General features: G+C 40.3%; 1 protein-coding gene across 7 annotated transcripts in view; it reads left to right on the top strand.

The window, feature by feature from the left end:
* Positions 1-24,498, top strand: part of ARFGEF3 (ARFGEF family member 3) — a 94,127-nt gene that overhangs the window by 58,266 nt on the left and 11,363 nt on the right. For 5 of the 7 annotated variants that reach the window (XM_076333696.1, XM_076333698.1, XM_076333699.1 and 2 more), the window contains 15 exons: positions 3,154-3,237; positions 4,431-4,597; positions 5,865-6,030; positions 7,474-7,581; positions 7,807-8,022; positions 8,281-8,391; positions 9,750-9,900; positions 10,516-10,830; positions 12,392-12,525; positions 14,066-14,211; positions 15,782-15,961; positions 16,421-16,565; positions 17,688-17,810; positions 20,657-20,760; positions 22,326-22,470. In XM_076333696.1, coding sequence (XP_076189811.1) covers positions 3,154-3,237; positions 4,431-4,597; positions 5,865-6,030; positions 7,474-7,581; positions 7,807-8,022; positions 8,281-8,391; positions 9,750-9,900; positions 10,516-10,830; positions 12,392-12,525; positions 14,066-14,211; positions 15,782-15,961; positions 16,421-16,565; positions 17,688-17,810; positions 20,657-20,760; positions 22,326-22,470 — 2,295 coding nt within the window. The remainder of the gene's footprint in view (positions 1-3,153; positions 3,238-4,430; positions 4,598-5,864; positions 6,031-7,473; positions 7,582-7,806; positions 8,023-8,280; positions 8,392-9,749; positions 9,901-10,515; positions 10,831-12,391; positions 12,526-14,065; positions 14,212-15,781; positions 15,962-16,420; positions 16,566-17,687; positions 17,811-20,656; positions 20,761-22,325; positions 22,471-24,498) is intronic. The other 2 variants (XM_076333697.1, XM_076333700.1) reach the window with 1 other exon arrangement.

The raw sequence follows: 24,498 nt of genomic DNA on the forward strand, positions 1-24,498 counted from the left end.
AAAGGTGGTAAAAATTGCACAGCAGTAAGCTCTTGAAAGGATAAGAAAAGAGGAGCAACTCTCTTCTTCACTCTTTTGTTTTTCTTAATACTGCTATCTATCATTACAGGAAATGCAAAGCTCAAAGCCCAGACCAAGTGAAAAATAGTTAAAGATCTTACCTTTTAAGAGATTAAATACCTGCAGTTCTTTCAGGGTTAGAACCTTTGGGATCTTGACTTGGTCAATCAAACAAAAAAACATGCAAAGGCTAGTTTGTCCTGTTGATAGTATATTTAAAATGTGTATAAATATATATATTTTTAGAAGGGTTTCTTTTTCCTGACAGTGGCCAAAGTGGAAATGTTTGTTATAATATATTTCTCTGTTTCTTTAACTTAATTCACCACAATTGCCTTTCCTATTGCTCCTCTCCTAATCATTGCTTCATTCATTTGTGCTCTCTTACACACATTAAACTCACACAGAGTCAGAAGGGATGCCTCCCATCATCATACAACATAATTTAGATATGAAGCTGGGTGAATAAGCTGATACTCCTGATATCCTATTTAAATGCCGTTCAAATAAGCCCTAACTCAGGAAGATGGTAGATGACATTCTTAAGAAACATTGGCCATGTTAGATCACAGAATGGAGATACCTTAAAGGGGACATTAATGTTAATTACATTCCTAATTGAGGTGCTCAAAAGCATCCTTTCTGTCACAAGGGATTTCTTTTTCCTGAAAAAGAGTGAGGTTATGCCAAAAGACCAGGACTAGAACTCTAGCTCAAACTCTTGTGCACCTGTTCCCTCGTGCATGAGTATACCACTTCTTTTCTCTTGTGCCTGTCAAATCCCTTTAGAACATGTGTTGGAAGAGGTAGACCTGACAGACTTCTAGATTTTAAGGCTAAACGTGGCTTTTGTTGTCATTCAGTATGACTAATACAGTGAGAAAAATGGAAGAATATAACTCGATTTTTGCATTAAGTCCTTAATTTCTGGGTTGTACATCTCTTAAAAAGATACCTAGTCTTGGACTTGAGGAAGACCTTTCACTTTTCTAAGAAAGCCACCCCCATGGCTAAATCTGTACTCAAAAACGTATATCATGTTTCCAGTCTGATTTCATGAAGTATTCTTAGAAGATGCCACTCAGTAAGGGATCATGGAAAAATATAGTAGCAAGTTACTGTATTAATATAGCTTGGAAGAGGTATTCTGGTGTTTTCATAGAGCTGTGGCTGTTAGAGGTGTAATTTATGCTCTCACAAGATCTGTGCAGATCATGTTTCAGTTGGACACCTGGTGTGAGACTCAATCCAGCTGAAACAGTCTCTTAACTTGTACCTCAGATCTTAAGCAAAAGTCCATCAGTCCTCCTGAGGTGAGGACTTGTGTTCCTGTGTAGGTGAGAGAGGCGTGAGTTTGAAGACCTGTATAGAGAGAGACTTACTAAAGTTGAAACACGTCTGGCGTAGGAACTCCCCTGGAGAGCTTCCGAGACACCAGTCTGATCTGCCTCTATAGGCAACATTTGAGTCCTTACTTTAGGACTCCTTCGTTAGCACCAACAACGCACAAATTAGATGATGAAGTTAGAGGAACTGGTCCTATTCATTGTATGTATAGCATCTATTAATGTATAATTCCTGAAGAATACATTAGGAAATTTGAGTATTTGTTAAGATTTGAGTTGAGAAAAGAGACAGGTGCAGTTCTGAGACCAGCCAGTACAGAAGCAGTATTTTTGTGTTTCTGAGAGACCTTATTTAACTGCTTTGTTTCATTCTTCAATTTTTCTTACGCTTTAGGGGAAAAATACATTAGCTACAATTTAGTAGTCTTTCCTACAGGCTAGGTCCTTAAATAGTGTTGTAATACTATTATGTTTTTGTAGGATTGAAAAGCAATGAAAGGAGGTAGGAATTTGAGGCACTGGCATGAGAGTATAAGCATGGAAAAAGTGAAGTCAGCTAAGCAGAGTTATGGTGAAATTAAGATTTGGAAGTCAGTTGGTTAAAAGCCTTCCTAGTCTACAGTTTTCATCTTTCCTCAGAAAGTTCCTCCTTGTTGCTAGATAAAACCAATGCCAAAAAATTCCTTAGCGACACTGGAGTGTGATGTCTATCTTAAAAAATACTGAATTATCTAAAAATTCTCAACATTATCTTGACTTGCACAAAACTTTAAGTTTGCATTTTTTCAGGACCTCCTTTTACCTGGCCAATTTAAATAAGCTGTTGTCTCTGCTAAGACAGTGTGCTAACCTCATTGTTTATTATAGCTGGCAGATTTTTATAATTAAAGTTGATTATTGGTATTCTCTTAATTTGGACATAACTCTTAATTTGGATATAACTATTCTTATGAACTGCAGTGTCAAGGCATTAATTCTAAAAATAGTGTGCCATTGTGTGAATAATCATAGCAAACATTTTCAGTTTTGATTCCGTAGCTTTTAGTGGCAAGGTTTTTATGTTGTTAAGCATCATTGCAAGTTTATGCATCAGCTAATCTGCTTTTGAGATCTCAGCACCTCTCAAATGCAGTTGTTTATTTTCCCATATTTTAGAGGAAATTAGGGACCATATTTTTCCCAAACACTTTTGGGTGCTCAAATACATACCCACTATGTAGTAGCCACTTTTATGTGCAGTTATACACCTTCCTTTTTAATTGTAGTCTTGTATAGGAGGCTGCACAGTTTTTTAAATATTTTAATGCAAAAGATATAGTGGGCTTTTTTTTTTTCTTTTATGTACCTCTCTGCCTTGAGGTTTTTATTACTCTAGGAGATTCTAGTCCCTGAGGTACATAGTTAAGAGAGATAAGGCATCAAATCAATGTATTCTAGCTACATCAATATCATGATACTCCATCCAACAAAGTGTTAAGATGCATCTTTGCCTTCAGTGATGAAGGAGTCACTGGAGCTACTCACAGGCTACTTTCAAGCACGTGGTTGCAGTTTTGGTGCTAGGTAAAGATTCTCTGTTAACGTTCACCACGAGAAATCTAACCCAGGCCCACGCCAACCCGTGTGCGTATAGTTTGTGGCCAGCCCTATCACCCCTCTTCCACAAAGGTTGCTCCCTTGAACAGCTATTCATTTTTTAGACCCACCCTGGAACAGTTACTCTCTTTCTAAATCCGCCCTCAAACAGTTACTCACCTTATCCACGCCCCCAAAGTGACGACAGTGGAAAGTCCGAGAAGGCAGCAGCACAGAGCTTTCAAACCCTCACGAGGCAAGAAAAACATTTGCTTCTTTTCTGTGTGTGGATTTTTTTTTTTAATGTTAATGGTTTGTTGTATTTTGTCTAAGAAGAGGCATGAGCTTTATGGTGGGAGGAATATATTCACAGTAAACCACTGCAGCAGTTAACAAATGACACAGCTTACTTCATCATGTAACTAACCTTGGAAGCTGGTTTTTTGTTTCATTTCAAACATTCCTCTAGGATAAAGCTTACTCCTTAATCTTACCTAATTGACATTATATGAATGGATTTCACAGTTGATGTGAAAACCATGAAATATTGTGGGTCATGTGGGGGGGTCTAATATTCTGGTTTTTTCATGGCTCAAACTACAGATCATGGGGATTCAATTAGGTATTGCTCATACTTGATTTATGTTTTTCTACCAGTAGGTCAGCTAACTCAGAGGAAAACGTATGTGCCGTCCATCCTACCTGGGAAGAAGGGATTGTGCCACTGGGCATGGTTGTAGGCTGTCGTTTCATACAAATAGCATTTTCAGTAGTACTGAGCGCTTACAGGTGGCTTATGGGTCTGACAAACCTACAAGTGCTCAGCTATCTAGAAAGCAGGTCTTGTATGAACTAAACAGGGCTTGGAGTTGTAACGAGTTCCAGCCAGCTTGGCCCGAAGTATTTGTCCACATACCTCTAGGCCATGGAGAGAATGATGATTACAGCCTGATCCTACAAGGCGCTGAACCCTCCAGTCCCCATCCAACAACTCACTTAGCCAGGACAGATTTACTGGGGGGTTAAAAGGGCTGTCACCCTCATTAGCACCATTTGGTGCAATGTATGCTCAGTTAAGTATGCAGGCTTTGCCTCTGCCCCTTCCCACCTCACCTTTCCAGTTAGCATTGCAGATGTATCCTGCCTTTTTTTTGGTACCTGGCAGTCATCCCAATGAATGCCGGTGCTCCTTGTGTATTTCAAATTTAGCATGTTGTTTTGCTGGACTGTGACTGGAGTGTTCAGTTTGACTTGCAGCACTGCATTCTAGATGGACTACTTATTTTTCTATTCCCTATTCTGGTACATTTAGTAGAGTAATTTCTACTGATGATTCATTAACTATTCTAGCAATCTGTTGCTGCTGAAATGCTAGGGTTAGTTTCTGATTTTTTTTTTTCCAGGCAAAATCTGTGTAAAATGTGAGAGCTCACATGGTGTTTTTGTTAGGTATGATGCACTCACCAGGATTTGAGGGAAGCCTAAATTTCAGCTTCCAGACTCTGATGAATGCAGATAGTCTCTACATGGTCTCACATTACACTCTGCTGCTCAACCTAAAATTGGCCAACTCGGATTACTACAGGAAGAAGCCTGCCCAAGCCCCTGTGTTGCTGGTGAGTTGGGGAATATAGGAAAACTGTTAAAAAAATAAAATTTGTTTTGCTTCCTTTCACATAAAACAGCCCACATGTAAAGCCTTCAGGCTGCTTGCTAAGTGGAGAAATAATAATTGCAAATGAAGCTTTCTCCAAGCTGCTTATGAATCTTGCACAATAAATGTCATGCATCTGAATTACACAGCTTCTCTGTAATTTGGGGAGGAATGAATGCTGCTTACTGATTATCATTAAAGTAGCAGTCATTTTGATGGATACTCTTATCTTCAGAACAGAGCTTCATCAGCATCATGTGATGCAGCAAGTATTGTTCGTGCACGTTATCAGGGGACATACCTTCATCTTGCAACTACTTTTGAGCATAATGACAAATTTCTTGCTTAACACGTGATTTGTATTTATGCAGATGAAGACATGAGAAGTTAGAGTGAAAAATAGTTAGGTTTTAGTAATATGAACTGATGATTTTTGTGGCACCTGGGATTCCTCAACTTCTTGGGCTTTTTAAAACTGTTTTGAAGGCTGCAGGACTTATAAAACATTAATCTATGTTTTTCAAATAAGTTACCCAAGAGAAGTCATTTCACAGTTTTCCTAAAAATAAAATAATCGGTGATATATGGAACAAAAAAATGAAAAACAAAAAAATTCTGTCAAAATGTACCATTATTGCTGAGCTTCCCATGTAAGAGAATTTATATTCTAGAAGATCTCAGAAACAAGTGGGTTTTAACATCATCATCATCAGTTCTGGTATGTTCTTCAGCAGCTGCGAGACCAAGTCTGTGACTCAGGACCTTCTGTAGGGGCAGCACTGTGCACAACAGGCCTGAGCATGGCCTAAGTATTGTTGAAAATAGTTAAGATATCTAATTGGACCCCAGTTCACCTGTGGTGACTGTTCAACGCAGAAGGGCCTGATTGTTGGACAGGCAGCATTAGGTGCCACAACTTATTTTATTGGAATTGAGATCCTACCCCTACCTTGTAGAAATAGTGAGAGATCAGCATGTCCCATTGTCACTGTGCAAGAACTGTCATTATGATTTGCGTCTTGCATGAACTGCAATAAGAGAAGGGAAAGCTCCTTGTTCGTGTCATTCTCCACCATAGACACACATTGCGATCCTTGGTTAATTCTTATTTTTGCATAACTTCATTTCTACTCCTGCATTCCCTTACGCTCAGGAGTAGATCTAGGGGCTGAGGCTCATGCTGTAGAGCTTACTGTTGTCTTACATCTGGCTTTTATGGTTCTCTGCAGAAGGAGTTCATGAAGCAGGTCCAGTCCAGTGGAGTGTTGATGGTATTTTCCCAGGCCTGGGTTGAAGAACTGTACCACCAGGTACTAGAAAGGAACATGCTGGGGGAAGCTGGATACTGGGGAAGCCCTGAAGAGCACAGCCTTCCACTTATCACCATGCTGACCGGTCAGTACTACATTATGGTGGCAAGGCTAACTTCCAAACACGTGTCTGAAACAAGCTACATTAACATGCTGCTTCATTGCATTACATACAGAACAGCATGTCATCATGCAACATGTGGTGTTTCACAAAATTACTGGTAGAGAAGGAATCAGATTTAACTGTGGCAGGTACTTAAGTGTTTGTTTTGGATCAGACAAGAAAGCTTTTGAAGCATGGGTTTAAAAACAAACCGTCCCTGGGAGACAGGGAGAGTAAATTTGTTCACTGAACCAAAACATCTCTTAACTCTGTCATCTTCAGTTCTGGTAGACTTGGTACCTGTTAATGATAAGTGGTAAGGCTGCCGTTTTCTTGATGTCATAGCAAAGCCATTCAGTGTGCCTGTGGTGCAGTACAAATATAAATAGTGGCATCTGATCCTGGAAGCCTTCCACAGATTGGGCTCCCCTTGGTTCAGATTTGTGCTATGCCAGGGATATGCCAAATGGCGCTAGAGAGAAGCTGAAAACCTGGAGCCCCTCTAACAAATTCTTCAAAACAGTCCTTAGCTTCATTTGAGGAAAAAATCAAATGGTATCAGCTGAAAGGCAGCAGGATGTCTATGATATTGTTTTGATATAAAATGCGCTGTCTGCTTGAATGTGTATACTGTATGATTACACAGAGGTAATTAAAAGTGTATGCCGGGAGAACACTGGCTTCAGCTGAGCCATTAACTGGTAATCAAAGGGCACTGCTCTGAAAGTTTTTTGCTGATTGTATTGAGCTCAGTGTTGCTTTTAGCTATTGAGCTGGGAAGCTGAAAGAAACATTTTGGAAAAACAATAGCCATGAAGTATGTGGAGAAGAGACAGACAGACAGGGGCTGCTAGAAAGGAAATCAACCTGATGTCCCTAACATTAAACTCTCTGTGAGAAGCTGGTCTTTTGTTGTGTTGGAGAAAAGGTTGTATTTCTTTTGTTGAGATTGAACCTACATAGGTCTACTAAAAATCGCATTTAGGACATAGGATCCCGGTGCAAATTGAGGACTCAGACTGAGGTCTGGGAAAATCTAGATATAGGATTTAGCAAGATTTGAAAGGTTATACTAAGAAACGTGTAGATTTAAGCGTGTGGGAAGTTCTGAACTGTAAGAAATACCATGAAATCTTTGCTGAGAGTTCTGTTGACTGTATAACTTCGAGGGCGGGGCGTGCAGCTTTTGAGGGTGGGATATTTCCCATCTTCAAGAAAACGTTGGTTATATGGGGCAGATCATAAGATGCTGCAGCTCATGTTTATGCCAAGGTTTCAGAAGGCTGCCAGAAAAGAGCAACTAAAAAGCATACCTGAGAAGTCAGGAACACTAGTACTTATTTGAACAAAGAGCCAGCAGGAGATGCTTTCCTTATACCATCTGTGTGTCAAATAGTAATCTGTTGTTTTTTAATGTCCTGGCAGACATCGATGGCTTGGGAAGCAGTGCAATTGGTGGCCAATTGATGGCATCTGCTTCAGCTCAATCTCCTCTTTCCCAAAACCGGAAGACAGATGATTCTGTTGTTGCAGGTATTAAGACTGTATCATAAGCACGAGTGGGTTATTACACACCATAAGCATATTCAGATAGATTGTATTTTAGAAGAACAATTTAAGGGTTGAGGGAAATATGTCAGTACATCCTACACGTGAATTGGTAGTCCAGCATGAAGAGGACTTGATTTTTTACCACTGATGATAAAGCTGCTGTTGTGTCATTTTCCAGTAGTAGTAGTAATGTATTTATCACTCCAGGAGTTGCTTTTGCCCGATACCTTTTAATCGGCTGTTGGAAGAACTTGATTGATACTTTGTCCACACCACTGACTGGCCGCATGGCAGGCAGCTCCAAGGGGCTGGCCTTCATCTTGGGAGCAGAAGGAGCCAAGGAGCAGAACCAAAAGGAGAAGGACTCCATCTGTGTGAGCCTGGATGGACTGAGGAGGGCAGCCCGGCTGAGCTGTGCTCTAGGTACTGCTGCATGTGGGATGTCATGGCAGACTCATAAAATAGGATGGTAACTTTCCTTGAAGGAATTTGGGAGAGAGAAAAGCAGCATCCTGTTCCAGTCTTGGATGGGAACCTGGACTGTAGGACTACCCATAGAGCCCACCTGCCCTACAGCATAGACATATCCAACCAACTTTCCTTGACACAACCTGTTGTTGAGGTTGCATGGGATTGGGGAGGAAATGCCGGTTAAACAGTAATTGTGCTGTTGCTTTGCAGGAGTTGCTGCTAACTGTGCATCTGCTCTTGCCCAAATGGCTGCTGCCTCCTGTGTCCAAGAAGAGAAAGAGGAAAAAGAAATCCAAGAGCCCAGTGATACTATAGCTCAAGGTAACTATGTGATTAAATTACCTACCTTATCTCATATTGCCTGCAAAGACGCAACTGGAAAGTACTTTGCTACACATAGAAGAAGGACAGAGGGGAATGCCAGTACTGTGCACCACTCGCTTGTAGGCATGTGGGATGTATGTCTAGAGGCTTCAGTACATGTCCTGCTGTCCTAGGTTCTTAAAGTTATGTCACAATAGGTAAGCCAACAGCATTTTTGAAATGGGCACTTTTTAAGCCTTGTGATACTAGTACCACAGAGGGCATCAGAGAAAGAATATGGTTTTTTAATGTGTTGGGTAGTAATATAAGCTGAGTTTGCGTCCCTCCCTCTGTCTTGTGTGTACATCCTTGGTTGTCTTTTGTCATCATCAGATATTTAAAACTGTTTCTGAATCATGTTAAATGAAGCTGGAATAAAAAAATGATATATGTATAACATGTAAAAAGTTCTGCATCGCTATACCACTACTTCAAACACAGTGGAAGTCAGTAAAGTCAATTGTTGTTTCCAGTGGCTCTTTGGAGAAGCGCATAAAATGTGTCTGATGACATCTAATTTCTAATGGCAAGAAGCCCATAACAAAACACAGCATTGCACAAATGACCCTGCTTGGCACTGAAACTTGGTGTCTCAGTAGAGAAAACAAAACTGAATAGGCCTGAGCACAAACTAGCTTTTGACCACTCTGCTAGATATGACCGAAGCGAGTTGGCCAGGCCATGCTGAAGCAAAGAGGAGGCAGTAGCGGTGGCCAGAGGCCAACAGATCTGTTCTATGAAAGCTTGCAAAGCTTCAAAATTTGTTTCCCTTCCAATGCAGCATGAAAACTAAGCTTTTCAGAGATTCTCAGGAAAAAGAATGAGATCCAAATGCTTGTAGTTCAGCTCAGGATTAGTTTTGCTTTGACAAGAGTATGCATTAACAAAAGCTCTTTGGTGAAACTTTTGCATGGAAATAGATGTGAAAACGGCAAACTCTTTTTTTTTTTTCCCTAGCAAAGGAGATTTCGGTAAAAATAAACAAATAGCAAGCCAGCCAGCTCCAAAGAGAAACATGTAATATCACTGGCAACCTGCATCTGTTCTGTGGGCCGCAAGATGTGAATTTGGGGGTGGAGGGTGTTAATCTGGCATTGATTCTTTTCATGCATATAAGACCGATCCAAAGGGATTTTGATTTTTAAACTGCCTTATGTTTTTAGGAAGAAATGGGTTTCTCTGATCTGTTTTTTGTCTAAAATCCATGTTCTTTTATAGTTTTCAGACTGTATACCTTTGCCATCACCCTATGTACAAACCAGTGTTTGTTTAAAAGCTGGAGAAGCTAATGGTTTTATTTATTTTTCATGCTGCAGTGAAACAGAAAGTGGAGCAGAAACTGGAGCAGATGGGGAAAGTGCAGGGAGTCTGCCTGCACACTGCTCATGTTTTGTGTATGGATGCAGTCCTTAACGTGGGCCTGGAGATGGGAAGCCACAATCAGGACTGTTGGCCTCATGTGTTCAGGTACTCACTGGCTTTCCCAAAAGAAACAGAATTTATACCATGTTGCCTGAAAGTAACGGACGGAGAAAAAGGACTTTACATGCTCTGGGAGCATTCTGTATTAACTGTGTCAGAGTGAATTAACTGCCAGTATCTGTAAGAGAAAAGACGGTGCTGTTTTCCACCACTGTTCAGAGACAAAATCAACACTTAGAAACTTCGAAGTTACCAGAATACTGTGGCAGACCCAGGAACCTAAATGGGCTTTTCAGGCACCACCACTAAACTATTTGCTATCTAGGCACACGGGAGGCCAAAAGATGTAAGAAGACAGGTTATCTATGTGTAGTCTGAGAGTTAGAGATCATCTGTTTACGGTTTGAGGGAAATGTCCTGTGCATCATATCTGGTTCAGATGTAGAAATCAGTGCCTGTGAATTGGCAGAGGGTTTCCATGTAAGCAAGCTTCTCACAGTGATGGGGCTGTGAGGCAGCCGAGAGCTGTACTTGCACTATCCTTCTGACTCACCTCTGGAGTACGGACCCAAGCGTTTCTTCAGTAAGCCTGGTGATTAGTGGGGGGAGGAGTTGTTTTGAGGGTTTTATTCATCTTTTGCTTCTCCTGTTTGTTCTCAGGGTGTGTGAGTACATCAGCACACTGGAGCACACCCACTTCAGTGATGGTGCTTCCCAGCCCTCCCTTACCATCACCCAGTCACAGCAGGCACCTGGAGGGCTGCACCCAGACTCTGAGCCTGGGGAGTCTCCCCAGACACTGACCCCAGAGCAAGAGACCACCCTCAGCGGCAATCCTGTCATTCAGCCGGTTTCTATCCAGGAACTCATCAAAGAGAGCAGTAAGGGCAGAGCTTTTGACTTCCGTGGAGGCAGCCTGCTCTGTGGGACCAGTGCTGCTAAGGCTGTTCTCACACTCTCCACGCAAGCTGACAGGTAAAAGCAGCGCTGTCAGGAACCAGAATCTCTGTTCCCAAAACAGGACCAAAGGGGAACTTTCTGTGGTGCAGTGGGGCTTGATCTTTGTCTGTTGCAGCCACTTGCTTCAGTGGAGTTTCACAAAAGAGCTGCGTGTGTGTCACAACCAGCAGTTCCTAAAAGACCTGGTTTTCTGCATCTCTGCAGTACCTGCCCTGCGGGTACTGGGCTGAGTATGTGCACAATAGTGAATATGCCAAGTAAATCAAATGCATCCTGAGAGTGGTGGATTTATTGCTTGCATGTAAGTTAATCTGTTATGTTCATTAAAGCAGACAAAACAAGTGGGTGTCTTGTCCTGACAGGAAGGACTGAGTGACAAGACCAGTGTCAGTTAGAAAGCAGCTGCTTCTGTCAGGACTGTGTGGACAGCTTGTCAGCCTGCCCCAGTATGTCCGGAGGAGGAAGGGCCACCAAGCATTGTCACAGAATGGCTAGCTTACATGTCCCTACAACACAGTCTGCAGGCTGATACGTCAGATTTTTTTGCTATTTCTGCTATTCTTTTGGCAGCCCAGGCTAGAGCTGAAAATTTCCTGGGTTTGCATGCTTCTAATACCTTTTTTTCTCCAGCTGACATTTTGCATTCTTGATCTCTGCCCATAGGAGGGCATTATTTGTAAATTCAGAGGAAGAAGTATGCATACTGACACTGCTTGTAGGAGTTTGACTCTGTGCATGGAAAGTACCTTTTATTCAGGGGGATCACAATACAGCGTGGTTCCGAGGATTAGAGAGTAGAAGTACTGTAATTTTAATGATGCAGGTTTGATTTTTGCACTGTTACTTCAGTGCGGACGTTATTAGGACTCAATCACCAGTTTCCCAGGACTATAGAAAGTTTCTTATGAAAAGCAATGTCAGAAAATCATATTTGTGTCAACTTGTGGCTTCACTATGATCTCTGTGGAACCCACCTCCTATGTAAGCATAAATTTACTGCTTTAAGGGTACAAATTTTAACTCTTAAATCTTAAGAGCTCATTGCAGCTGAAAATAACAACTCTTGTTTATATTCCTAAATAGCAAATCAGGTACAGCAACTTTAGGTCTAAGACTTGAATTAATTTGTTTTTCATGTAAGGGGTTGTAACTTCAGATGAAGCAAACTGGTGTAACTCTAAAGTCAGTGAAGCTGTCATGATCTGTGTCGTGAGGACTGGGCATATTCTCACTGGTTTTTTGATTACTGGTTCATGAACTGCTTATAGCATTAAGGTACAGTAAAGGGGAAGCGTCGATTCCTTAAAAAAGTGACTTTTTGTTTTAGTACTGCAGTTGAATCTTGGAAGGTCTCTGGTTGGTCCTACAGCACTCTACTTTCCACCCACCAATTAATATAGCTTCTGGATCAAAGTCTTTCTGTAGCACTGTGTAAGTGAAAAAGTCCTCGATAACCCAATGTGTCACCAAAGGCAGCACATGGCAGCCATGTACAGATAAGGGTTTTCCTCTTACATACACATTCAAGTCTGCATTTCCTGAATTTTTCAATTAGATTCTGTTCTTTTACTCACAGGCTCTTTGAAGATGCTGCTGACAAGTTAAACTTGATGGCATTAGCAGGCTTCCTTTACCAGCTCAAGAAGGCTTCTCAGGCCCAGCTTTTCCATTCAGTCACAGATACAGTTGATTACTCCCTAGCAATGCCAGGTAAATAGCCTGAAGATCCCTTACAGAGTTCTGTGTTTCATATACAACTGTACTGCTTACAGGACTTGCTTTGTATTCTTACAGTTTTAATTTTTCCAATTGAAATGTCAAGGTATAAATAAAACACAGTGTTTAGTCTGATAAGATCTTTCTGTAGGAGCAATTCAAAGTCTTTAGAAAAGGTTGAGCGCTTTTTTTGGACAGGGACCACATCCACACCTGCTATGAAACACTTCAGAGGACATTCATTTGGTTCTTGGACTTTGGGGGTGTTAATTATCCACAGATATTTAATCACAGCTCCATTTTGGAGTCCGATCCAATAAGGAAACACAGGTGAACATAGACCTAAGACAGTGGATTTAGGTTAGACATTTGACAGTGGGATAACCTCAGAAGCGTTTGGAAAATGGGTGATAGCAAACAAAGCACACAACTGAATAATGTTAAATACAGCAGTGGGATTTTTCCTGCTTGCTCTTCCCTAGCAGAGTGGAGCATATACCTTACACTATAAAGCCTGTAAATTGTCATTTCCATCACTGTCTCAAATAGGGCAGAAGGATTGGACCCAAAGGAAGATATTTCACTTAGATTTGTACTGTGCCTTTAGAAGTTACATTAGTCATATGGGCTTTGTTCTGTCCTGTGGCAGACGTGGATTTTATCTGGTATATGTCTCCAATTTAATTGGTTTCCCCTCTCCCTGAAGTGCTACTTGTCATTTTGTCAATGTGACACTTCAGGTTGTTTGGTTTTTGCTCTTGCTTGTCTCCAGGCCTCAACATTCATCACTTTATTTTTAATAAATAGCGATCCTCTTATCACGTATGTAGTAGTCAATCAACAGTAGTTAGTAATAATGAATTAAAATTAGGATAGAGCAATTAATTGCCTTTTTTATTTTTTCATGTGAAAAGTGGTATGCCCCCTGATTACGTCTTTTGTTAGAGATAAAAGCACCAGCGTATTTTAAATGAGAGAATGAAGTGTCTTTCCAAATGTTTTAAGGACAACGGAAGATGAATCCCTTTCAAATAGGAAATAACGAGTATTACTGGCTAGGGAACAGACAAGTATTTTCTCACATTCTCTGCTTCGTATCCTTTGCTTGATAAGAAATACAAAAGGACAAACCAAAACTAAATAATTTGCAGTTTATATTCTTTCCTGTAGATGTCACCAAAGGTTTTTGCAACTACTATTTTGGGTCTTAATATCAATTATTTAACTCCTTGCTTAACTTTTCTGCACTACTTCTCCAAGCCTTTGTCTTTAAAATATTTGCCAAAAAAAAAGATCACTTAAAATAAAGTGTGTTTTAATAAGTTGTTCTTAAAACTTGGGTCCATCTCCTGTTCTTTTACTTACATAGGCTGTTTTACATTGATTTTTTTTTTCTTTTTTTCTTTTTTTGCCTCTACCACCCTCCCCCCAAACTGAATAGTAGTAATTTCTAACCTGATTTAAATTCCAATTTAGACATCTAGAGATTGAGGAGCTGCTTAGCTTCCATTTATTTTCTTATACTTTCTTGTAGGTGAAGTAAAATCTACCCAGGACAGGAGAAGCGCACTTCACTTGTTCCGGCTTGGTGATGCCATGCTCAGAATTGTAAGGAGTAAATCTCGCCCGTTGCTCCACCTCATGCGCTGCTGGAGCCTGGTGGCACCTCACCTTGTAGAGGTAGGAGTGGGGGAGAAAATGGGAATCTGTGCAAGAGGTGGCAAAGCTGAAAAAGCTGGAGAAGGCTTGATAGACCCTCAACATTGCCAAATCTGGTTACACTCCTGTTGGGGTATTGTATATACTGTGACATATATTGTGATACTGCCACTGAGGAGTGCACTTTTAAATAACTGAAATGGGCAGGTCCAGGGACAGTGTGTTGGATTTTTGCAATATGACACTTCCTGTGTGTCTGTGGTGAAAGAACTGAAACCACCCTAAGAGGTTACAAGTAACTCCTCCGTCTACCTATTTTCCCAGTCAAGGTCTGCATCCTTGCAAGTCTTCCCGTAAAAGGATGCAGGCTTTCTTCTCCCACGTAAAGCCAGCTCAGCTGGGAAGATGGTGATATTTTTCCCTTTCCTTCTCCTTCCTTGTGAGCCCTGGTCAGTGGTATGCCAGTAGTGGCCACATAATGGATTTCAGTAATAACAAACTACCTTTCCTCAACCAAACTTTCAGTCTTGCCTGGTGAAATGCTGGTGTCTTGACTTCTCAGAGGTTTTTGATTTGTATCGTTGGTATGAATAAACGTGCAATACTTCCTTTCTTTCTGTTGGTGAGGTATGTGGTATCATCAGCCCAGGTCTATTGGGAGCATGCCTCTCAAGTTTTAAGATGAGCTGTTAGTAAATTGTCATAGCACTTCATTTCATTGACTCAAGAAAATGTGTGGACTATCTTACAGCAGAGTTCAGACATTGGGGAGTCTCAGTGGAATCCCTCTAAGTGAAGTGGAAATAGCAAAGAATAGTTTTGTTGTATGCTTTAACAGCCCTTTATCTTGAAAACTAGTGTCTCACTTGCCTTTGGATGCCAGCCTGAGACCACTTTAAATACTTCTCATGTTTTGAACGCTTTTAAGTCTTTTAAGATCCCAAGCCAGTTTAAACTCAGGTACCTTCCATGTTTTTAGAATGCAGGGCTGGTCAGTCTTTTTGGTTGATTTCAGTGCAGATGAGGGCATTACTGGGAAGGAGCAACATCAGGGATAGGACAGAATTTAGTATAACCTGCATAGTTGCTCAAAACAGTAACTTTATATCCAGATTCATTGGTGTTTAATTTTTTAATAGCTCTTCCAAAAGTGATGAGAACCTTCTTACTTTAAGTTTCATAAATAACCAAATAAAAAGTGACATTTCATCATGCATAGATAGGTATGGTGAATATATGCAGAAACTACCTTTTGAAGGGAAAGATGGTCACACAGTAGAAACAGACGACTGCATTTCACATGAGTTCTGTTCTGTGGGTTTTATTATTTAATTTATTTATTTTTAGCTCTGTGCTTTTTGAATTGTCAGCAAACCTTCATGCATCTGTGGAACACCAAGCAGCTCAGAGTCTGTCACCTGTTTCCATGGCAGTACTCTCCCATTTTCATTGCAGTGGGGTTCCTAGTCACGTTAGTGGTGAAGCTGTTTTTAGGGTTCAGCAGCATGAGGTGCTTACCTCCCTTAAAAGTGTCTCACTAAAAGCAAATTTTTTGCTTGGACAAACTCTAATACTCCTTCTTTCCCTGCAGGCTGCCTGTCATAAGGAGAGACACGTGTCTCGGAAAGCTGTCTCCTTCATCCATGACATCCTCACTGAAGTGCTGACAGACTGGAATGAGCCTTCTCATTTTCACTTTAATGAGGCACTTTTCCGCCCCTTTGAGCGTATTATGCAGCTAGAGCTGTGTGATGAGGATGTCCAAGACCAGGCAAGTCAGCCCTGATCAGGGTGTCTGTATCTGGCCTACCACGCCCATAAGAAGGATGGTCTCCAGAGCGCATTTGATCCACTTGAGTGTTTCCCAAATTCCCTTCGAATGGTGCCCCTTAATCATCTTCAGGGAATCAGAAGGGCTCTGCCTACCTAAGCCAGCATTGTGGTAGAGCACAGAGACAGTACACCTGACTTTAAAGCAATTAAACAAAACTTTTCTGTTTTATTTATTTAATAAATTTCTATTTTATTTAAACTTTTTCTAAAATTTATTTATATAAATTTCTATTTTATTTAAACTTTTTCTAAAAAAAAAGATAATAAATGAGTCTAGACTGACACAGTGAAATCTAGGAATGTGTTTAAAGCCATCCTCATTCCTTCTGAAGGTCCATCTATGTATCAGATCTGTTTTTTGGTTTTGTTCTTTTAACCTCGCCTACACTGTCTGCAGGTGGTCACCTCTATAGGAGAGTTGGTGGAAATGTGTTCTACCCAGATCCAGTCAGGATGGAGACCCCTGTTCAGTGCCCTGGAAACAGTGCACAGCAGCAGCAAGTCAGAGGTTAAAGAGTACCTTGTAGGAGAATACTCTGTGGGTAAGGACTTACTGCACTGACTGTTTCATATGTGCTTTTGTTTCCCTGTCTTATTCCTTGGGGACACAATAACTAACTCAATATATTTAAATGCCCTACCTGAACAGTGGCACTTAGCAGTGGCACTCCAATACTCCAGGACTGTACTGAAGTATCTGGTTTATTAGTTGGGGTATTAGAGGTATTGTTCTGACTTTTTATCTTCTAGATTCTGGCAGATGAGTAGAATGAAAAACAAATGTTTCAAACCTACTTGAATATTTTTTAGCAAACGAGTAGAGCAGGAGTACTGAGCTTGGCTGGGCCCTTGTCACTGTCCTGCTAGAGAAAGGAAAGCATACTGTATACAACCACCACGTCTCATGTAGACTGTCTTTCTTACTATGTGAAACCTAATGCTCTTATACATCAGGGTAAGTTAGTGTGATAATCTAGGCAAGCGCTTGTCCAGGCACTTAATCACAAGGCTTCAAATTGCTAGCGCTATTACAAACCATGTTTGCTGTAAGAATGATTCTGCATCCCTCCCAGAGATGTTTGCTTGTATGGAAACTGGATAATATGGGAAAATCACTTTAATCTGTTCTTTTGCTCCATTAGAAGGTATTTTTAAATGTTACAAGTCATGTGTAAGGGATATGGTTTTCCTCCTAAATTTTGTCTTTCAGATCTGTTATGATCGATGGCAAAATGGAAGCGTATACAGCTTTTGAAGGCTGATAATCTACTTGGGAAAGCAAGGCTATTTTCTTACTGTATAGTCTGAATAGTTTTCCGTGTGACTGCTGTCATCTTGGCAGTTATCAAGAACTAAACCAGAAACATCCACCAAACAGAAGTGTTAGCTACTGAGCTGAGTTCAAGAGCTCAAACCTGCTCTTACCATTTGGGCAGGCATAAGCTGATATTTTTCATAGATAAGGCAAAGGAGGGAGTCTGTATTACTTCCTGTGAAGGGCTACATGAGTTGCCTCAGGAGCAAGAGAAGGTTTTACTTCTAAGATAATTTCTGTCTGCCCACAATAGAAGAGATTCTACAGATTCAATTAAATTGTTGAAAAACTGTTGGAAAATCACCTTTATGGGGGATGGGGAAGAGTTCTCATCTTGTTATTTCCACAGGGAAACGCCAGGCTCCGGTGTTTGATGTCTTTGAAGCATTTCTAAACACAGACAGCATCCAGGTCTTTGCCAATGCCGCCACCAGTTATATTATGTGCCTTATGAAGTTTGTCAAAGGACTGGGTAAATATTTTTATTTTCCTTTTATCCTATTAAGTCGTGATATGTCAAACTTGATCCTGCAGAAGAGGAGAATTCAGTTATGTAATACATAGTATGGTAGGGAAGAGAGAGGCAGTGAAGAAATCGAGTCCAGAATGCTTTAAAAAAATAAAATAAAATCAAGACCAAGGGATTATTTCAGAAACATTTTTAATGCTATCAATTCTTCATGTTGTTATAGCAGCAAAGATGCATCTCACTATTAAATGTCTGCTTCATTTGATCTTAATTTGCATCAGGACTTGCTTACATTCATTTAATAAAAAAAACCCATCAAAACAAAAAACAGAGTATTGCAGAAATGGCCTGGCATTGTGCAGTGACAGCATGGATTTTTCTGCAACAGAACAGGGCATGTTTTATGTTCAGTGGTCAAAGCCACATGGCTCCTTTCTACCCCTGCCCACCTCAGCAGCAGTAGTTTGGCATATGCAGTGCTGAAAACCTGCTGAACCTTCAGTGAGATCGTGAGCATTGCAACTAACAACACTCTGTCCCCACGGTTATTTTTTTTGTTGTGTTACTGAGGGCAGCGGAGACCAGGCATGTCAAGTCAAGGTGACCCTGTAGATTACTTGTGGTGCTTCCAACACCATTTGCCTGTGTTCTGAAGTTTGGTGGTCATTCTCCCCCCATGTTCGTGTTCCCTGGCTTGCCTTGATCATTAGAATTTGACACTTTTCATTGAACTGTGTGTGCTGGTTTTGGCTGGGATGGAGTTAATTTTCTTCATAGTAGCTAGTATGGGGCTATGTTTTGCATTTGTGCTGGAAACAGTGTTGATAACACAGGGATGTTTTCATTATTGCTGAGCAGTGCTTACACAGAGTCAAGGCCTTTTCTGCTTCTCACCCCACCCCACCAGCGAGTAGGCTGGGGGTGCACAAGAAGTTGGGAGGGGATGCAGCCGGGACAGCTGACCCCAACTGACCAAAGGGATATTCCATATTCGTCATATGGTGATATGACGTCATGCTCAGCATATAAAGCTGGGGAAAGAAGGAAGGGGGGACGTTCAGAGTGATGGCGTTTGTCTTCCCAAGTAACCGTTAGGCATGATGGAGCCCTGCTTTCCTGGAGATGGCTGAACACCTGCCTGCCGATGGGAAGCAGTGAATGAATTCCTTGTTTTGCTTTGCTTGTGTGCGCGGCTTTTGCTTTACCTATTAAAGTGTCTTTATCTCAACCCACAATTTTTCTCACTTTTACTCTTCTGATTCTCTCCTCCATCCCACCGGCTGTGTGGTGCTTAGTTGCCAGCTGGGGCTAAACCATGACACTGTTGCAATGATTCCCCCTCCCCCCCCTTATGTAAATTGCAAAAATTCTAATGAGTGGTAAAATGGGGCTTTTTTTTTTTTATATGTATATTAATTCACAGAGGTATCTAGGTCTGTAAGTGCCTCCCTTTGTTTTAAATGAAGCACCTAACTGCAGCAGATCTAGTCTTTAATGTTACTCTTGTCTTATTAAGCTATTTCACCATCGATTTGAATGGGGACAGAATTCAGCTTGTGATGACAGACCGGAATTGTAATTATTACTACAAAAGAGAAACAAACTTGCACGTCCAGTACCAGTAGAGGGAACTCGTGTTCCTTCTGGAGAACTTAAAAGCCTGTCTTACATTTCTTTAGGTTTCTTACTTTCATGAGATAAGTCCCCTTTATGGTTACATGTCAAAAAGCAATATCTTTTTTTGTATTAAAGGTAGTAGGACTATGGGATACTTCAGTACTGAGCAATAGCAAATATGCTACCATTTATGTGCGTTTTAACATAAAACTAAAGGATTCAAACTTCGCTGGCTGACTTGGCTGATCTCAATAGTAGACAAGACTTAAAATACATTATGGAGGGAATAGTTAAGGTCATAGAAAAAGCAAATAAATGTAGTGAAAGGAGAATACAGTAGGACTTAATAAAAGGATTTAATACTTATATTGTGGTTTTTATGAGAGGAATAGGTTTAAGGCAATAAAATGTTAATATATATAGGCATTTAGTAAAGCTTCAGATTTGGCACTGAATGGGAAGTATTTGGCTAAACTGGAAAAATGGTTATGAGCCAAGTATTCTAGGGTGGGCAGAACATTGGCTGAGAGGAGAGGAAAACAGACTGTGCAGACAGGGAAAATGCTAGAGTGAATGGAGTTATGCAGAGAGGAGCTCTGCAACAGGATGCCTTGGAACTGATCTGCTTATTTAATACACTTAGTGAAGGTGACCTAAAAGTAGGAGTCTGCTGATGCCACAGAGTTAGTAATACCTGTGATATTGAGACACTAGAGCCTGAGGATATCATACAGTTCAAACTGTGAGACCTTGACACCTGAATTAGACAGCAGAAGGAAATATTGTAGCACAAAATATAAAATGGTGTATTTAAAGAGTAAATAAACTAAAAGGAAGAACTTGTGGTAGAAGAATTTTCGAGGGCACTGGGGTGCAAATGAATAGAAAAAAATGAGTATATTAATTGAGCAAAGGTTGAATATGAACAAGTAATTCATATACCCATGGAAAAAAGTGAAATGGAGTCAATATGACAGATGACTATAAGGTATGATTATAAGAACTCCCAAAGGCTCTACTAAAGAGTTATTAAATAGGCATGTATAAACTGTGACCAATATTACTGTATTGTTTGTATGAGAGTCATTTGGTTGTCATATAGTAAGATCAAACAAAGGATGTTTTCTGGATTCTATTTAGACATTAGGGCACAACTGAATGAAAAAGGAAAACTAATGCTACATTTGTTTCTCTTCTTCTGTCCTTCCCAATGCTGCCTTTCCTGTCCCCAGGGGAAATAGATTGCAAGGAGATGGGTGACTGTGTGCCAGGATCAGGATCTGCATCTACAGACTTGTGCCTTCCCGCGCTTGATTACCTCAGGAGATGTTCTCAGGTACGATGAACAATCTTATACAGGTACTAACCTGGCCTAGGAACTGTTCTAACCTCCAGGCTTTGCATCAATGATTAGATGGTTTGCATGAACACAACAGAATCTGTGGTAAGCCTGATGGTAATAACCTGCACTGCCAGATGGAGAGTGGTGATCTGAAGGACTCTTATACCTTCTAGGCCAACTAATGGTGGGAAAACTAAGGAGATAAAAACACTCAGACCCAAGGAGCATGTGGGAAAATGTGAATGTTCAAAACCTAGTTGTAACATATTCAAAGCTACATTCATTCTTATTTAAACAGTTACTGTAAACAGTGTTGGGAATGAAAGAGGAAAAAAAAAAACCAAAACCCTTGAGAATTCTCAGATCTTAAGAGCAGCAACAGGTTACACCCTCTAGAATGCAGCAGCAGCTTATCTGTACCATGAAAACGTATCTGAAGCTCAGGGCAAATCTCTAACAAATTAGAATGTTGGTATGTTTCCTGTAATCTCCTTGCACACAGCACAGATTATTATCCAGGGTTATTAGGATGGTTTTTGTCTGATTTTATAATGTTGTTTGTATTTCTGTAGTACCAGCAGGTCTTTTTGTTGGACCCAGGCCATGTTTTTTCTGGGTACAATACAAATGCATAACAAAGGATATTACCATAGCTGAAAGGACTTAATATCTAGATTCAGAGATAACGGGTGGATTCAGTACACAGACTGAGAGGAAAAGGAAGGAATAAGACAGCTCAGAATAATAAACAGCTGACATATCAAATCGTACTTGCTATCTTCTTCACCTAAAAAAAATTAGTGAATATCTATGTGTATATCTACTGTATGTTCTATCTATACACTATGTGCATCACATCACTCTTCCTCATCCTTACAAACCCCAGTCCACAGTGAGGCAGAAATATTTTCTCCTCTTCAAAAGAAGCAGCCATTTTTATCTTGTTGTAGCTTTTAACTTCCCAGTAGAAGAAAAACAGGAATGACTAAAAAGAAATCCTGTCTGTATATTGCAAATACATGGTTTACTTTAGAAAGGCCTGGTAAAATACTGGTAGCATCCCAGCTATAGCACAATTCTGCAAAGTTTGTATTTGTTGTGTAATGCACAACCCAGGCAATGAAGCCCTGAAGTAAACCTGTACAGGTCCTTTTATCAGTATTTACTTAGTCCTTCAGAGCTCCAAAATGCTCTGTGTACAGCTATTGGAGCTTCTTAGGTCATAGGTGCAATCAGTAAGTAGTAACATTTGTCTTTCACAAATGAGGAGGGAGCACGCTCCCTTCCCAAAAATGTGTTATTTAAATTGCTTTTCTCCCTGTCTTTCTCCCCCCGACCCCTTACTTGTCAATGAACAGAAGACTTCTGGCCTCTAGTTGTGTTTTTCGTTTACACTATTGCTGGATGAACAGAACAGATGCTGACATTATGCTGCTTTCATAGCTTTTATTTTATTTTACATACCTGTGTTGTATGTGATAGCTTTTACAAACTTTCCCATATATATTTATCTTTTCTTCTCTTTTTCTTTCTCTCTCTCTCTCCTCCCCCCCGCCCAGTTGTTAGCCAAAATCTATAAAATGCCCTTGAAACCCATCTTCCTCAGTGGCCGGCTGGTTAACTTGCCTCGAAGAGTGCAGGAACAGTCAGCCAGCAGTGAGGACGGTATTGAGTGCATCCTTTCTGACTGTGATGACGACACTGGTAAGTGCATTGAAAGCAGAAATATATACCAGTATATATACCAGTAATATACCAGAATATATATATACCAGTAATATATATAACCAGAATATATATATATATTATATTATATATTGATATTATTATATTAATATTATATATATTAATATTATATTATATATATATTATATATATAACCAGAATATATATATACCAGTAATATACCAGAAATATATACCAGTATATATTTCTGAGAGCTAACACAAAAATACTTTCTAGACCACAGCTGAAGTAAAGGAGTGAAAACCTTGTAAGGTTGGTATTGGCAGGCCTGCCTTTAACAGAAAAAATACTGGTGTTGAGTTAGAGTTTAGAGTTTAGAAAGTTTAGAGTTTAGAAAGATAAAGAATACTTGTTTAAATATGTTTCCAAACTTATGTACTGTGGTGTGTTGAACTAAATGGTGTATTTCTGAAGTCCATAAAAAGCACCACGACCTCCAGAAAAACAAGCAGCATTTGTCTCCTGATTATTTATGTGGCTTATATGGGTTGTGGATTAATCAGGTGTTTGATGAACTAGATCTGTGTGGAGCCAAGCGGTAGAGGAATGCAGCCCTACTGCTTCTGGACTCATGATGGCCCTTTGAAGCAGTACAGTCGCTTCTGAATATCTGAACTACTGAGCTGTTGCAACATGCCTGCCTCTGTGAAGAGCCAGCTCCAACCAGGCAGAAAGCAGGCTGACTCCAATGCATTTCATTCATATGCCTTACCAGAATGACTCTTGGTACCTACTTTTATTTAGGCTCTTCCACCACATGTATTGTCCTGTTCCACTGCTACCCTGGATAAAGGAGAGAAAAGCTGCTCTCTGAAAAAAGCAAACCACAAGTCCTGGTTTAAAAAAAAAAAAAAAAAAAAAAAGCCAAAGCTTTTACTTTCTTCTTTCTATGTTTGGTTTTTTTTTTTCTCTCTGGAAACTTTAGGATGTTCACCTGAGATGTGGGAGACCCAAGTCACTGAAGTCTCTGCTTTGAGTCAGGCTTGGGACTTGACCTAGGGTCTCCCCACCTCAGGTGAGCACCACTTGCCTACTGTTCTGAAGTGGCTCTGCCTATCAATGTCTTGCTTGCTGTAAATAGAAATGCCACCCTGCAGCAAAGAAACCTTCTGATCTGGTTCTTGTCAGAGCTAAGCACTGAAACTTTCACCCAATTTTTATTTAGCTGGTAACGGTATTAGAACATTGCTAGGCAAATGACTTTACAAAGAGAGAAGACAGTGCTTCACCTGGCACTTTAGTGCTGAAAGTCAGTATCAAGATGGGGCAAAATGTTTTAGCCTACTTTGCCATATGGTGGTGCAGTGTATTTTCATAGCGTATTTGATTTCATGCCAAACTCTTCAAGAGGGTGTTTCTAAAAGATACTCAGTTCTTCCAGATTTGAAGATACCCAGATTTCGTGCTGAGTGATTTGCGCTGTTTCCTTATCTAGAAACATCATTAAAGTCTATATGACTCCAAACAGTGTTACCATATGTACTGCCCTGTGGAAGTGGTGTGAATAAATAATCAACCCAGTTAATAAGTAATGATTTCACTGTGTTTTCCTTGATTCTCAGGAAGACTTCTGCAGTCAGCAAACTCAGTGCATCTTAAACAAAGTTCCCTTGCAGCTTTTTTTATTGCTTTTGGAACATAATTAGCCAGCAAGCATCATGCAGTCACAGACTACATCAGCATGGCTACCAGTGGCAGAGAAGGGCTTATTAGTGAACCAAAGTAAAATCCATTTTAGCCTAATACACCCATAGCCTTTTAAGGAGACTTAACTCAAGAATAACGCTATACATTGCAAGAGCATTGTGAGTGTAATATGCAGGATCCTTCTAGTCATTCATAATATCATGGGCAAGTACTTAAGTGATCTGTGAAAAATCAAAGGGCAGCAATTCCTAACCATCTTCAAAATTGTATTGAAAACTAGTTGTATCCCATAATCTTTTAGGGATACATGTTTGCTAATGTAGATATGAACTCACAGTA

Source organism: Aptenodytes patagonicus, chromosome 3 (genome assembly GCF_965638725.1).
Source record: "Aptenodytes patagonicus chromosome 3, bAptPat1.pri.cur, whole genome shotgun sequence".
Lineage (NCBI taxonomy): Eukaryota > Metazoa > Chordata > Aves > Sphenisciformes > Spheniscidae > Aptenodytes > Aptenodytes patagonicus.